Raw genomic sequence first — 13573 nt, 5'->3', positions numbered from 1 at the left:
CGGTGGGAGAAGTTAGGAGCGAGGAGGAGCAAGAGACTACTGCTTCCCCTGCCTATAGCTCCTTCCCGATTTTTTTCCCACCCCCCAAACCTAGGAGTAGGGGATATGGTACTGCAGTTGACTGGGACCCACAGGGGTAAAAGGTCTGGAGACTGGCCACCTGGCCCTGTAAAGTGGGTGGCCCAAAGCTGGGAGCTTCAGACACTAACTAGTCCAAGAGTCTGCAGCTGTCCGTTAGCAGAGGCTGTGTTTCTGATTTGTGGGGGCCACACGCCCTCTTGTGGTCTTCTGGGGAACAACTGCCTTGTACCTCCAGCAGGTGCTCTGACCAGGGAATCTCAAAACTGCCAGGCCCCAAAGTGAACAAGGCCCCGACTGCGAAGGTAAAAGCTGTTGGCTAATGCATTATACCATGGAGAGGGGTGGTACACAGAGGGTTATCTCATTTCCATTCTTAATGGCCTGTGTAGCAGTAGCTTGAAGAGAGTGTTCCAGTCCCAGCCTGGTGGGGAAGCTATCCTAAGTAGCCTCCACCACAGGTGGGTCTTCTGCCTCAGGTGTACAAAAGCGGAGGGGTTGGGAATGGCTTTCTTCCAAAGCCTGAATTCCATCTACCTCCCCAGGCTACTATTAGTCTGAGAGGACAGGCCCAAAACAAATGGCTGGGGGGGGGGGGAGGATACAGCTGCAAATAGGGCTCACATTCATGGGACAAAGAGAAGGCCTAGCAATGTGGAATGGAAGGCTCCTTCCCTATGCAGAAAAGGAGTGTTCCTATCCCTGTGTATAGAATGAACTATGGTGCTGGACACCAACAGAGAGATCTGATCTTAGGGTCGGAGTGGACCCACAGCATCTCTGCAAGCCAGGAAGAAACGCCATGGGAAACACCATGGGTTTTCTACTGGAGCAAAAGGCTAAGGACAGCAAGGAAAGTAACTCTCCGGAAGTCCGTCCTCTTCACCTTCACCTTGAGCCCCAGCTACAGAAAGACACCTGGCAGACAGAGGTGGCGTCAGTCATTCTTTTTCTTGCAAAGTCAGTGGCATGAAGGGAGGGTCCAGAACAGGGGCTCTGCATTCTGGGGATTGTGGGCCACCAAGTGTGATTTCAAGTTCCTCATAACACTTTGCCTGGGTTCATGAGACCTCGGGGATCCAGTGTGTCTTTGAGCTGCCGCATAGTCTCCACGCCCACAGTGCCAACTTCTTCTTGCAGCAGCCGCCGCTTCCCCAACCCGATGCCATGCTCTCCAGTGCATGTCCCATGGAGTGCCAGCGCACGCCTAAGAGGTCAATTGAGGGAACCCTCAGCAGCCTCTTCTCTGCCTCTGACTTCCCCCAACCCCTACCCCTCCCTGGCTCAGCCCTTACCTGCCCAGGTTTTCTGCAAAGGCATTGACCCTGCTCTGTTCCTCTGCATCATCTGGGTTGACCAGCAGGATGCAGTGAAAATTGCCATCACCCACATGCCCAACAATGGCTCCTGGGGGCCCAGAGAACAAAGCCGTCACTGCTGGCCTCCTTGCCCAGGCCTTGGCTAACCCCAACGCCTCCCAAACAGCAAATATGTTGAACATAACCTGTGAGTTTTGAGGCCTTAAGCTCCTCCTTGGTCTCTACCACGATCTCCGGCAACCGAGAGATGGGCACACACACGTCCGTAGAATAGGCCTGAGTCAGAAGGCAAGCTTGTGTGGGTCTCCCTGTCACCTTTTGCCTATCTACAGGGAAGGAATCGCTGTGGCTCAGGCTTAGCACCAGTGCAGGAGATCTTGATGCCATAGAATGAAACATCTATCCTTTAGCCCGCTAGCCTTGGTGTGTTCATTAGCCCAGGTCTCCACTGCCTGGACCACGTGCAGGTTCCCAGCACCCCACACTACTGACTGTATAATCTGCCCAGCCTTCCCTTCTGGGTGGACTGCCCCCTTCCAAACCATTTTATCCCCTAGGATAAAATTCCAAAGGCTCTGCACCTGGAGCTGGCTCCCATGGAAAATCCCCAAGCTTTGGACATAGAACTGTTCTCCCTCTAGACTGGTCGGGAGTGCAAGGTGCAATGGTCTATAGTCCTAGTCCTCATGTCCACTCAGCCAGCCCTTGGTGAGCCTCGGCCTTCCCCATGCAGTAAAGTACTGGGTTGAGGAAAGGGATTATGGGCTGACCTGCAGATCCCACCTCCGCCTCAGCCTCCAGCTCACCTTCCGTCCTGGAGACAGGGCCAGGACTGCATACCACGCATTGTGCCGTGCTGCCCAAAGCTCGCTGCGCTTTTCGGCCTCCTTGGCCCAGGAGAAGTGAGAGCCCCCATTATCCTGAGTGATTGCCTCTGTAGTGGGAACACAAAGGCTGATCTTAGTCCCGTTCTAGGACAGCGCAGGCCCCCCGGGACCACCCTCCCCCGCACACCTGTGCGTTGTAGCTGTTCTGCTAATGACTGCTGGGAGCCATGGAACTCCAGGAAAAGTGTGGGTGCCACAGGGCAATTCAGTTTGCTGTACCTGTTGCAGGCATCCATCATGACGTCATCCAGGAACTCTGCACCAGGGAGGGGGCTGGTTAGGTGAGCCCTGGCCTTCTGGGGGCGGGGAGCTTTTCTACAGAACCCACCCCGACTGACCCCATCCTTAGCTCACCAATGCGGGCCACAGGCACTGCAGACTGGAGGATCTGAACTGTGCTGTCCACTGCAGCTTGAACACTGGGGAATGCACATGTGGCTGCCACTGTGGCCTCGGGTGCAGGGTGCAGGCGCAGGGTGGCAGACGTAATGATGCCCAGAGTCCCCTCCGAGCCCACAAAGAGTCCTGTGAGATTGTAGCCAGCCGAACTCTTCCTGGGCCCAGGGACACAAAGGTAGGTGAGGGCCCAAGGCATGTGAGTGATTTCTGTCTAGAACCGTAAAGCTAGAAGACAGACTTAGACCCATCGCCCACAGCCCGGGTTGTCATCACAGGGACTTAATGACCAGACAGGCCTTGCACGGGGAGAGTCACGGTCACGGGCCCTCCAGACAGTTCAGAGCCTTCCTGAGTATCACTCACCTATCCAGGAGGCCCCGAAACGAGGCCAGGCGATGCTCACCTATAGTGCCGGCCGCGGCCTGCGGTGTGAAGCAGTCTGCCATCAGGCAGCACCACCTCCAGGTTGATCACATTGTGGCGCATGGTTCCGTAGCGCACAGCATTGGTGCCTGAGGCCCCAGTGGCTACCATGCCACACAGAGAAGCATCTGCACCTGGGTCTAAAGGAGAGCGCGCTGCAGAGGGCAACTTGGGAAACTCTTTCCCTCTTGTGGGAAAGATGGGGTCCTCTGAGATCCCCAAAACAGCCCCTCCCAAGACCTCAGGACCCTGGGGCAGTGGTTAGTCCCAGGCCTACCCACAGGAAACCAAAGGCCACTGTCGCGCAGGTGGGTGTTGAGAGCTTTTCGGGTGACGCCAGGCTCCACCACCACAGAGAAGTCTTCTGTATTCAGCTCCATGATTCGATCCATATGGGTCAGGTTGATGCACACTCCACCCTGATAGCAGGGATGCCAAGAAGGCTACCCAACTAGGTCTCTAGGCCAGGAGCACCTCTAGGACCCCATCCTGTGGCTGAGGCCCCCAGAGCCACACCAGAGCTCTAGGATGACAAGCGAGGTAGCCGTATATGTGCCATGTGATGGGCCTGGACCCAGGTCACCCCACTATACCTGCACAGCACAGACTCCCCCTTCAACACCGGTGCCAGTGCCAAATGGGATGATGGGAACACCTTGGTTGTAGCACAGGCTTGCCAGTTGGCTGACCTGGTCCACATTCTGAGGCCACACCACAGCATCAGGAGGCTGACACCTAGAAGCAGGCAGGCCTCAGAAGTTTGGGAAGGTGTGGCAGCCCATCACCCTCTCATTTCCAGGACCCTGGAGTTTTCCAAGGCCCTGAGGACTGGGCCTCAGCAGATGGGATAGAGAGCACCTCTCTAAGGAGCACACCAGCACATTCAAAACAGGTGGCAAGAGACAAGGACAGCCCGGGACCCTCGGCCCCAGCAGCAGCTTTTGATACCTGTGCATTGACTCGTCGTGCCCATGATGCTCTCGGACGGCAGAAGCAGTAGAGACACGGGGGCTCCCTACTACTGCCTTCAGAGCCTCCACAAAGTCCTGGCTGAGTCTTCCCTGCCGGGAAGAACGGTGCAAGGGTCATAGGAGAGATAACTGAGCCACAACACTGCCCTGTGGCAGAAGAATGGGAGCTGGTCATATTGCAAGATGACGTCACAGAGCCCGGAGAACTCCACACCGGGCTCCCCACCCTCCAGAACTCCATCCACACACAGACATATACCTGTGACCCCCTGGAGCTGTAGCCCCTCCAGGGAGACAGCCTCTGGGTTGCCACTCGAAGGAACTTAGCCATAGCCAGACCGCAGCTAAGGTGAGTGTACTAGGAAGGGGAGGAGACAGTGCCAGCCGCCTCTAGCGGGGACCAATGGCCATACTGGGTGGAGCCTGCTTAAGGTGGAGCTAGCTTAAGGTGGTGCCCGCAGATCTGGAAAACAAGGACAGCAGCCACTTTGGTGCCTTAAAAGTCAACTGCTTCCCTTCAAGCACAGACTCCTTGTGTGGAGACTTAAAAAGTTCCACTGATTCCTTGGACTTCTCCGGCTACACTTCCAACTTCCTCTTCGACCTCTAAGCTCTAGTTTCCCTTTTCATTCCAGAGCTCAGGCCAGGTTCATGACCTTGGCACATAGACTGCACCGTGAGGTATAATATGCCTGTGTCTGAAATAAGTATCACCAATAAAATACAAACAGGGATCGAGGTCCGAAGACATTCAGCTTACTGTCAGACAACCCAGGGTACGAGCCATTCTCCATTTCTCTTGGCTTTAGTTACGTTAGAAGGGTTGGCACAGTGATTCCGTTTTGTTGTTGTTGCTGTTGTTGACTTTGACAGAGAGTCTTGCTACAAAGCCCAGGCTGGTCTCAAAGTCACAATCCTCCTGCCTCAGGCTCCCAAGTTCTGGCATTACAGGCAAGCACTTACCATGCCCAGGGTGACTTCATTTCAATTTTGACATTTTCCCCCATTGTCTCTGAACGGTGTTTTTCTGGAGATATCCCTGATTATCTGATGGTTTGATCTCAATGGAAGGATGAAATCTGTTCTGCTTGGTCAGATCTGACCCCTGTTTTGTGCAAAAGGGGCAGGGTGACAGGTGTGGGGGTCTGAATGAGAGAGGCCCCACAGGGTCACATATTTAGTGCTGTATCTCCAGGTGGTGGAACACTTTGACAATGAGTAGGAGGAGGTGTGTCAGACCTTTCCAGTTAGCTCTCTGTTTCTGTCCGCCTCGAGCTTGTGGATGACATGTGGGCTCTCAGCTTCTGCTCCAATGACACGCCTGCCAGCTTACTGCCATGCTCCCTGCCATGGTGGTCACGGACTCACCCTCTGAACTCTGAGCCCCCAATAAACTCTTTCTTCTATAAGTAGCCTTGGTTATGGCATCACATCACAGCAATAAGATAGATGTCAAGGAGTTAAGGTCAATAAAACCCCTGATAGTCAATATAAGCAACTGATAGGGATGGAAAGAGTGCCTCTTAGGTCAGGCATGCCTGGAGTCCACCTTATTTGTCCTGTGATAATATCTTGGAATCTCAGAAACTTAGCTCAGGTCAAGTTTAATGGAAGCAGGGGCAGGAGGATCTCTGTGAGTTCAAGGCCAGTCTGATCTACAGAGTGAGTTCCTGGACAGCCAGGTCTATGCATAGAGATCATGAGATCATGAGAGAGAGAGAGAGTTAGTTTTAGACAAGCCAGAACTGCATAATGTCTCACAAAAGCGGGGAGGGGGAATAAATGCAGTCAACAAAAGCTGAAAATTAAGTACTTATTTAAGTAGGTACTCCATTAGACATTAGAACAATGTCTAATGCTTTTTGTAGTTGCTAGGCAGCACTGCTCAGGGTGTACAGTATTAACATCTTTGCTTAAAGAGAATAACTAGGAGAACTAGAGAGATGGCTCAGCTCGGAGCTCGCCAAGCCCAGCAGCCAGTGTTCAATCCCCAGGACCGACAGGATGGAAGGAGAGAATGAGCTTCAGCAAGTTGTCCTCTGACCTCTATACACATGCTATATAGTGCATGTGTGTGCACGCGCGGAAGAGCACACACACACACACACACACACACACAACTCACATTTTTTTGTCTCAGTTTCTCCAGAATTAACATTTGAAAGTAGAGGTTAAAACAGTCTACCAGAAAGCAAGATCACATTAACATTTCATTTAGTTGCCAGGCATTGGTGGTGTACAACTTTAATCCCAGCACTCGGGAGGAGGGCACGTGGATCTCTGTGAGTTTGAGGCCAACCTGGTCTACAGAGCAAGTTCCAGGACAGTTAGGGCTGTTACAAAGAGAAACCCTGTCTCAAAAACCAAAACAAAAAAATTAAAAAATATTTCATTTAGTTTTTTTTTTTTTTTTTTGGTTTTTACGAGACAGGGTTTCTCTGTTTTGGAGGCTGTCGGTCCAGCCTGGCCTCGAACTCACAGAGATCCGACTGCCTCTGCCTCCCGAGTGCTGGGATTAAAGGCGTGCGCCACCAACGCCCGGCTTCATTTAGTTAATATAATAGCTAGACCTGACTATGTAAAAAATTCTATATGACCATTTGTTTGTTTCCAATCTCATATTCTCCGATTGACTAGAAAAATTCCTGCATTTTCACTAATCATTTTTTTGTAAGCAGACTGGATGTGAGATTTATTACTGAACATGATTTGGTAGGGTACAGGATAACCCTGTGGAAGCTCTCAGGAGTGCAGGGCTCACCACTTGTCTAGGGGACCATGATTAGGGATATACTTGACCCCACAGCCATCAGGAATGAGCTGTTTCTCAGCAACCATGTCTTCAAATTCATCGGCATTAAATTTGGTGAAGCCCCATTTCTTTGAGATGTGGATCTTCTGGTGGCCAGGGAACTTGAACTTGGCTGTACGAAGAGCCTCAATCACATGTTTCTTATTCTGTAGCTTGGTACGGATGGACCCTGGCCACTGTACCCTGAGGCTTCCCAAAGGCACCACGCACACCTGTCTGGAGCCTGTCAGCTCCAGCACAGGACAACATCTTGTTGATTTGGATGACATGGAAAGGGTGGAGCCTCACCAAATATTGAAAGCCATCCTTGCCACAACTCTTTACCATGTATTTGTTAGCACAAATACGGCCGCCTCTAGAGCTTCAGAAGAGAGCTGCTCATATTCATCTGAGCCATGTGGCCACAAAGTGGGAATTTATCAGCTTTGGCCTTCTTCCCTCCCAAATCAAAGATGCGAATTTTAGCATCAGGGACACCTTGGCAGAAGCGAGACTTTGGGAACGGCTTGTTCTTACAATATGGGTAACACAGGGCAGGGCGGCGACCCATGATGACAATAGGATCGTCAGTGGAGGAAAAGAGCTCACTAATCATTTTTTTTTCCAGTGGAATAAAGGGAAAAAATATAGACAGGGCAACAGCCACTAAATGCTGTCATGATCCAAAAACTGTCCCCCAAATACAATCATTCAAATGTACAGTTTAAATTAGGTACAATGAGAATAATAATTTTAGCACAAATAACTTGAAAGCAGAAATGCAAAAATGAGGGGCTGGAGAGCTGGCTCAGCAGCTAAGAGCACTTGCTGCTCTCGCAGAAGACCTAGGTTTGTTTCCCAGCACCCACACAATGGCTCCCAACCAGCCCCAACTCCAGTTCCAGGGGACACAGCACCCTCTTCTGGCCTCCACAGGCACCAAGCATGCTCACGCTGCACAAGCATACATGCGAGTGAAGCATTCATACACAGAGAATAAATTATTTTTTAATGCAAGATGAAGTAGCCAGAGGTTTAAAACTCAGTGATTTTCATCAAGTCTAAGAAGAGATTAAGTCTCTAATGCCTTAAAACCATCAAGTGATGCCCCCGAAATGGGGAGATAAGGGAGAGTCCCTGGAATAACGTGACTCCAGCAGCTGTGTGGGACCCTTCGGTCTTTCCTATTTACCTGAGGTCAATTTGTTCCAGGTGGTTGACACCAAAAAAAAAAAATCTGTCTTCCTGGTCATGTCACTGAAATTGTGACTTGGAGTTATTAGGGCCAGCGCCTGAGTCCTGGCATCGCCTAACAAGCCAGGCTTAACCACCCATTCCCAACAGGCCACTTAAGCAAACAAATAATACAGAAACGTGGAGTAAGATTTATTAATGTGGCCAAATTAGGAAGAAGATCCAGGAGGTTCAGTGACTCACCCACCCCCAGGCCATCTCTGGGGTCCTAACATGAGGCCTGAGTTTAAGTAGAGGGTAAGACGATGAATAGGCTAATCAGTTCCAGTTGAGGTGTGGCCCCGCCCATCACCACTGGCTCAGTCCCAGTCTCTCCTGCAAGGGGGTCGGACAAGTGGTCAGTATTGTTTGGAATCTCTTTCTGGGAGACAAGCTCGGCCTCTGGTTGGCACCAAAATCCCAGCCTTTTGCTCTTCCCAGCTTGAGTTCCATTGTCTCAATACCCTGATAGCCTAAGGGAGAAACATCTGCTTATAATATCTTTATTCCTGTAAGGATGGTTACACAAACATATCACTTTTAAATAATTAATTTCACTCTTATGGTCCCTAAAGGCCCCTGTTCATCTCATAATGCAAAATTCATTTAGCCCATCTTTAAAGTTCCCAAAGTCCTAACAGTTCTAAAATTGTTCAAAAGCCCCAACATCTCTGAAGTCATGGAAATCTTGCAACTGTGAGTTCACATAAAATAAGCTACATACTTCCAATAAACAATGGCATGGAATAAACATTTCCAGTCCAGAATGGAAGAATGGAATGATAGCAAGGAAATATTTACTAAAGGGAGATCAAAACCCACCAGGGCAAACACCAAACCCTACAACTCCATATCTGGCATCTGGGACTCAAAATGGAACCATCTGGACTCTTACCAGCCTTGGACAGCTCTGTCCATCTAGCTCTACTGCCTGAAATACGAATTCCCTCTGTCCTAGGCAGGCTCCACTGCGATGCCTGCAGATTTTCTTATCAGACATCCCGAGGTCCTGTTGCAGGGAAAGGGGGCCAGCCAAAGAAACACACCCTGAGCAGAGTTGAAGAAACACACTTTGGCCCTGAAACCAGAACCAAATAAATGCACCCTGACCCTGAAACAAGTGCCAAAGAAACACACTTTGTCCCTGGAATCAGAGCCAATGAAAGAAACACACCCTGACCCTAGAACTAGAGCCAAAAGGCTAAAAAGGAGCAGTGAAAGAAACACACTTTGGCCCTGAAACCAGAGCCAAATCTGACCCTATGCAGAAAACTAACCAATCCCTGAGCAGGAAAAGTAGCCATCCTAAACTCAGGGACTGAAATCTGACCAATTCCCACCCTGGAAAAACTCTGCCCCCTAAGAAGCCCTATATAAGCCCTGTGTCTATTCAGCTTCTGGCTGTCCCCTGTCACGCTGGCACAGTCACTGTCCTGGATTACCCAATAAATCTCTTGAATAAGGTTTTGCTGAGACCTTATTTTGCCCTAGCAGAGACAACCCAGAGCAGAGTGGAACAGGGCTGTAACACTTTTCTCTCAGGGAAACCTTCCCCAGCTAAGCAAAGTTGCTAACACTCCGCTCTCCAGAGGACAGGAACCTAACTGTAACAACTTCACCAGGGAAAAACTCTCCTGCCGGAGCAGAGCTGATACACTGGGGAAGCCTTTCCCTAAAGCAGGGCTGTAAGCTGCTATGCTTACTGTCACCTGTGGTTTTTATTCCTTGGCTCCTGATCGCCAGAGTACCTTTCCATCTGAGCTGTAACACTCAGTATTCTTTGGCTCCCAAGTGCCATAATCCATTCCATTGAATCTGTTGAAATGCTTAGACCTGGCATCTCCAACATCCTGGAGCCTCTGCTGCAGTGCTAGGCTGCACCTTCAGACTTTTCCATGGTGGTCTCTCATGGTCTCCTACAGAGAATCTGACTCTACCACACATTTAATGGCTTAGGTAGCTTTCTGGAACTTTGGCACAACCTCTATGACCTCCTTACTCTTGCCTCTTTCTATCTTCAAAACCAGTACCACATATAAGACATGGCCAAGTTCTGTTTCCAGATTGAGATGTATCTTGTCCCCTTGGGAACACAGTTACATCAACTTCTGTGTGTCTTCCAGGCTGACCCAGTAAAAAACACTTACCTAGGCAGTCATTTTGGAGCAGAGAACCCCTGTGGTAGCATTCTCAGTTTAGGCTCTCCATTTTCACAACTTGGAGACTTAGATGGCTGGGTCTTGCCTTCGGGTCATCTTACGTATTACTTACTTACGTAGTATCTCAGAGCAGAGCTAGAGGCACTGAAGTCTTCAGCAGTTTCTGCTGTTTTTTCCACACCCTTCTTGTTTGTGGCTTTAAATCTGCTCATACTCCTTGCTCCCCAGACCAAATGTTTTCCATCTTTCTGTGTCTCACTGTGTATCTGAGTAAGAGCAGTGAGCAGTAACCATATCACAGTCTGAATGTTGTCCTGACTTAAACTTCCTCCACCAAACAAGCTAGCCCTTTACTTTAAAATTCAGTTTCACTCAAGTTCTCAATACATGGGCAGAATGCAGCCAGAATATAATACAAATGGCTTCACTTCAGTTCTTGTTCCTTGTGAAAGTTCATGAGCCAGGTTTCCACTAGCCACCTTTCCTTTGGGATTCTAGTCTTCTGAAAACTCACCAGAATGGCCTATGCTCTGTTTGCTGCAATCCAGAGATTCTCTGGTCTGCAACTTCAACTTCCATATTTCTCCCAAAAACCACTTCCAAAGGGCCACATGGTCAAATTTACTACAGCAATAACCTCACTCCTGGGTACCAAGTTTCTTCATTACTTAATTTTCTTATTCTTATGACAAAGGCAACTTATGGAAGGAAAGTTTTCTTTTTGTTCATGGTTTGAGGGCACAGTCCATCATAGCAGGGACGATGTGAAGGCAAGCGTGAGCCAGCTGATCACATTACATCTGCATTCATGAAGCAGAAAGAAATGGATGCTCTGCTTTCTGTATAGAACTCTCTCTCTCTCTCTCTCTCTCTCTCTCTGTGTGTGTGTGTGTGTGTGTGTTTATGTACATCTATGTGTCTGTGTGGGTACATTTATGTGTGTGTGCATTCAAGTGTGTTTGTATATGAGCATTTTAATTACTGTTCTACTGCTTTAAAGAGACACCAAGGCAGCAATTATAAGAGAAAGCATTTAACTGGGGACTGCTTACAGTTGCAGAGGTTTAGTCCAATATTGTCATGGCAAGAAGCATGTTGGCATGCAGGCAGATGCTGGAGCAGTAGCTGAGAATTACATCCTGATACATAGACACACACACACACACACACAGAGAGAGAGAGAGAGAGAGAGAGAGAGAGAGAGAGAGAGAGAGAGAGAGAGAGAGAGATGACTCTGGGCTTGGCTTGGACTTTTGAAACCTCAGAGACCACCCACAGTGACACACTTCCTCCAACAAGGCCACACCTCTTTATCCTTCTAATCCTATCAAAGGGTTTCACTGCCTGGGGACTAAACATTCAAATATATGTTTGGGAGCCATTTTTATTCAGAGCATCATAGCGAGCATTCACTCATCTGAGTGTGGGTGTGTACTTGCTCCAGCAAGCGTATGCAGATAAGAATATGATCTTGGGTGCGTGTCCTCAGCTTCCGACTTGTTGAGGAAGGGTTTCTCTGCATACTAGGCTTGCCAGCCCAGAAGCTTTTGGGGTTTTTGTTTCTCCACCTTCCATCTCACTGTGGGAACTCTGGGTTGCAGATATGCCTGACAATGTCCAGGATTATGTGGGTTCTGGGATTCCAACTCATCTCTTCATGCTTATACAGTAATCGCTTTTGACACACTGAGTCATCTCTCTAACCCGGGAACACACTCTGACTTAAAGGAAACAATGTGAAGAAACAATGGCTATTCTGTGGTTCTGATGATTTTTTTAAAGTAAATGAAGGGAACTATCACTTCCAGGAAACCAGCTGATTATATTTGCTGCTCAATGATAAAATGAGCTTTCATGTTAAGCAGAATTTGGACAAAAAAAGCTTGTAATGTGTCCCTATACTTAGCCAGTGTTGATGAGAGAACCGGTGAAATTAATATGGTGCTTGATACTGTGTAATAAAATGTGTCAGCACAGCTGGGTAGTGGTGCACCTTTAATCCCAGCACTCAGGAGGCAGAGGCAGGCAGATCTCTGAGTTCCAGGCCAGCCTAATCTACAGAGTGAGTTCCAGGACAGCCAGGGCTACAGAGAAACCCTGTCTCAAGGGGAAAAAAATGTCAGCATATAGAAGTATGTGATTTTATGAGCCATTGTTTTTTTTTCAAATGACCAAGCTATGATGGTATATATTCACAACTGGATAAAAGACTCAGTCAAAATGCAAGACCAAAGACTTTAAATAAATATTTAAGTTTTAAAACATTTTATTAATGAATATCTATGTTTTTTAGACATATAAGAGTGCTTTGCATTCATTATGTCATGCCAGGAGAGGGTGTCAGATCCTCTGGAACTGGAGTTAGGCAGTTGTTAGCCACCATCTAGGAGCTGGGAACTGAACTCAGGTTCCCTGGGTCCTCTGCAAAATCAGCAAGTGCTCTTAGCTGTTAAACCATCTACCAGCCCCAAAAGTTTTTTTTATGCTAGTCAAGTAGGGATATGGGGACCCAAAAGATTTAGTTTCAATCATTTCTATATCTGTATGTCTAAGTGTATGTGTGCGTGACTGCAGACACCCATGGATGTCAGAAGTGGGCGTCAAATACCAGGAACTAGAGTTACATATTACAGCATACTAAGCAACCGATGGTGTCTGTGGAGGTAATTGACAAAAGAATAATGAGAGCCTAATGGGAAGAAAATGAAATGAAAAGTCATACTTCAGGCAGTGGGTGTAGTTCAATTTGTAGTGTGCTCACACGAAGCCCCGTGTTCTATCCCCAGTGACACAGAAAACAGGTATGATGGTGCACACTTGTAATTCCAGCATTCAGGAGGTGGGGGCAGGAGACTCAGAAGGCCAAGGTTGTTCTTGGTTACCCTGCCTTGGGTACCAACTTCAAGGCCTGTCTTCAATATTTGAGGCTCTGTCTCAAAAAAAGAAAGGGAAGGGAGAATAGAAGAGGGGAGGAGAGGGGAAGAAAGAAGAGGAGGGGAGGGGAGGAAGTGAGGGGAGGAAAGGAAAAGGGAAAGGAGAGGAAAAAGGAAAAGGAAAAGGAAAGGAAAAAGGAAAAGGAAAGGAAAGGAAAAAGGAATAGGAAAAGGAAAGGAAAGGGAAGGGAAGGAAAAAGGGGAGCAGGCAGAAGCACCTTGGCCTGAATACTGCCATTTTGCCTTCAAACTCATTTTACCTGTAGGGTGAAACAAAAGTTCAGGTACCCAAACCCTAGGGGAGCTGAGCCCTTTCCGATGGCTGACCAACCTCCACCTTAAACAACAGAAACAGTCTACTGTGTCCTTAGTTCTCTAAG

The 13573-nt window shown here is 48.6% G+C and overlaps 2 protein-coding genes and 1 pseudogene across 2 annotated transcripts in view; 1 reads left to right on the top strand and 2 right to left on the bottom strand.

The window, feature by feature from the left end:
• Positions 1 to 1010: 1010 nt before the first annotated feature.
• Positions 1011 to 4471, bottom strand: Ldhd (lactate dehydrogenase D). The gene is made up of 11 exons (XM_005073049.4): positions 4337 to 4471; positions 4055 to 4167; positions 3700 to 3841; positions 3384 to 3525; positions 3087 to 3246; positions 2639 to 2838; positions 2412 to 2540; positions 2204 to 2331; positions 1583 to 1673; positions 1374 to 1485; positions 1011 to 1285 (listed from the first exon to the last, which is right to left on the bottom strand). The coding sequence occupies exons 1-11, from the start codon at positions 4406 to 4408 to the stop codon at positions 1120 to 1122; spliced, it is 1455 nt and encodes a 484-aa protein (XP_005073106.1). The 5' UTR covers positions 4409 to 4471; the 3' UTR covers positions 1011 to 1119.
• The window catches only part of Zfp1 (ZFP1 zinc finger protein), a 32912-nt gene continuing 23681 nt past the window's right edge, over positions 4343 to 13573 (top strand). Inside the window, exon 1 of the mRNA XM_040736716.1 lies at positions 4343 to 4426. The gene's annotated coding sequence lies outside the window, so the exon portion shown is untranslated. The remainder of the gene's footprint in view (positions 4427 to 13573) is intronic.
• Positions 6835 to 7439, bottom strand: LOC101825573 (annotated as a pseudogene).

Source organism: Mesocricetus auratus, unplaced genomic scaffold (genome assembly GCF_017639785.1).
Source record: "Mesocricetus auratus isolate SY011 unplaced genomic scaffold, BCM_Maur_2.0 Super-Scaffold_6723, whole genome shotgun sequence".
Taxonomy (NCBI): domain Eukaryota; kingdom Metazoa; phylum Chordata; class Mammalia; order Rodentia; family Cricetidae; genus Mesocricetus; species Mesocricetus auratus.
This window is presented reverse-complemented; position numbering and strand designations above follow the sequence as displayed.

Bases quoted from the DNA above. Each gene is read 5' to 3' on its own strand.
- Ldhd (XM_005073049.4), bottom strand. From the start codon at position 4,408: ATGGCTAAGTTCCTTCGAGTGGCAACCCAGAGGCTGTCTCCCTGGAGG. The intron at 2,332-2,411 runs GTGTGCGGGGGA...TTCCCACTACAG, and splicing joins AGAACAGCTACAACGCACAG to AGGCAATCACTCAGGATAAT. The intron at 1,286-1,373 runs GTAAGGGCTGAG...TTGACCTCTTAG, and splicing joins TTTGCAGAAAACCTGGGCAG to GCGTGCGCTGGCACTCCATG.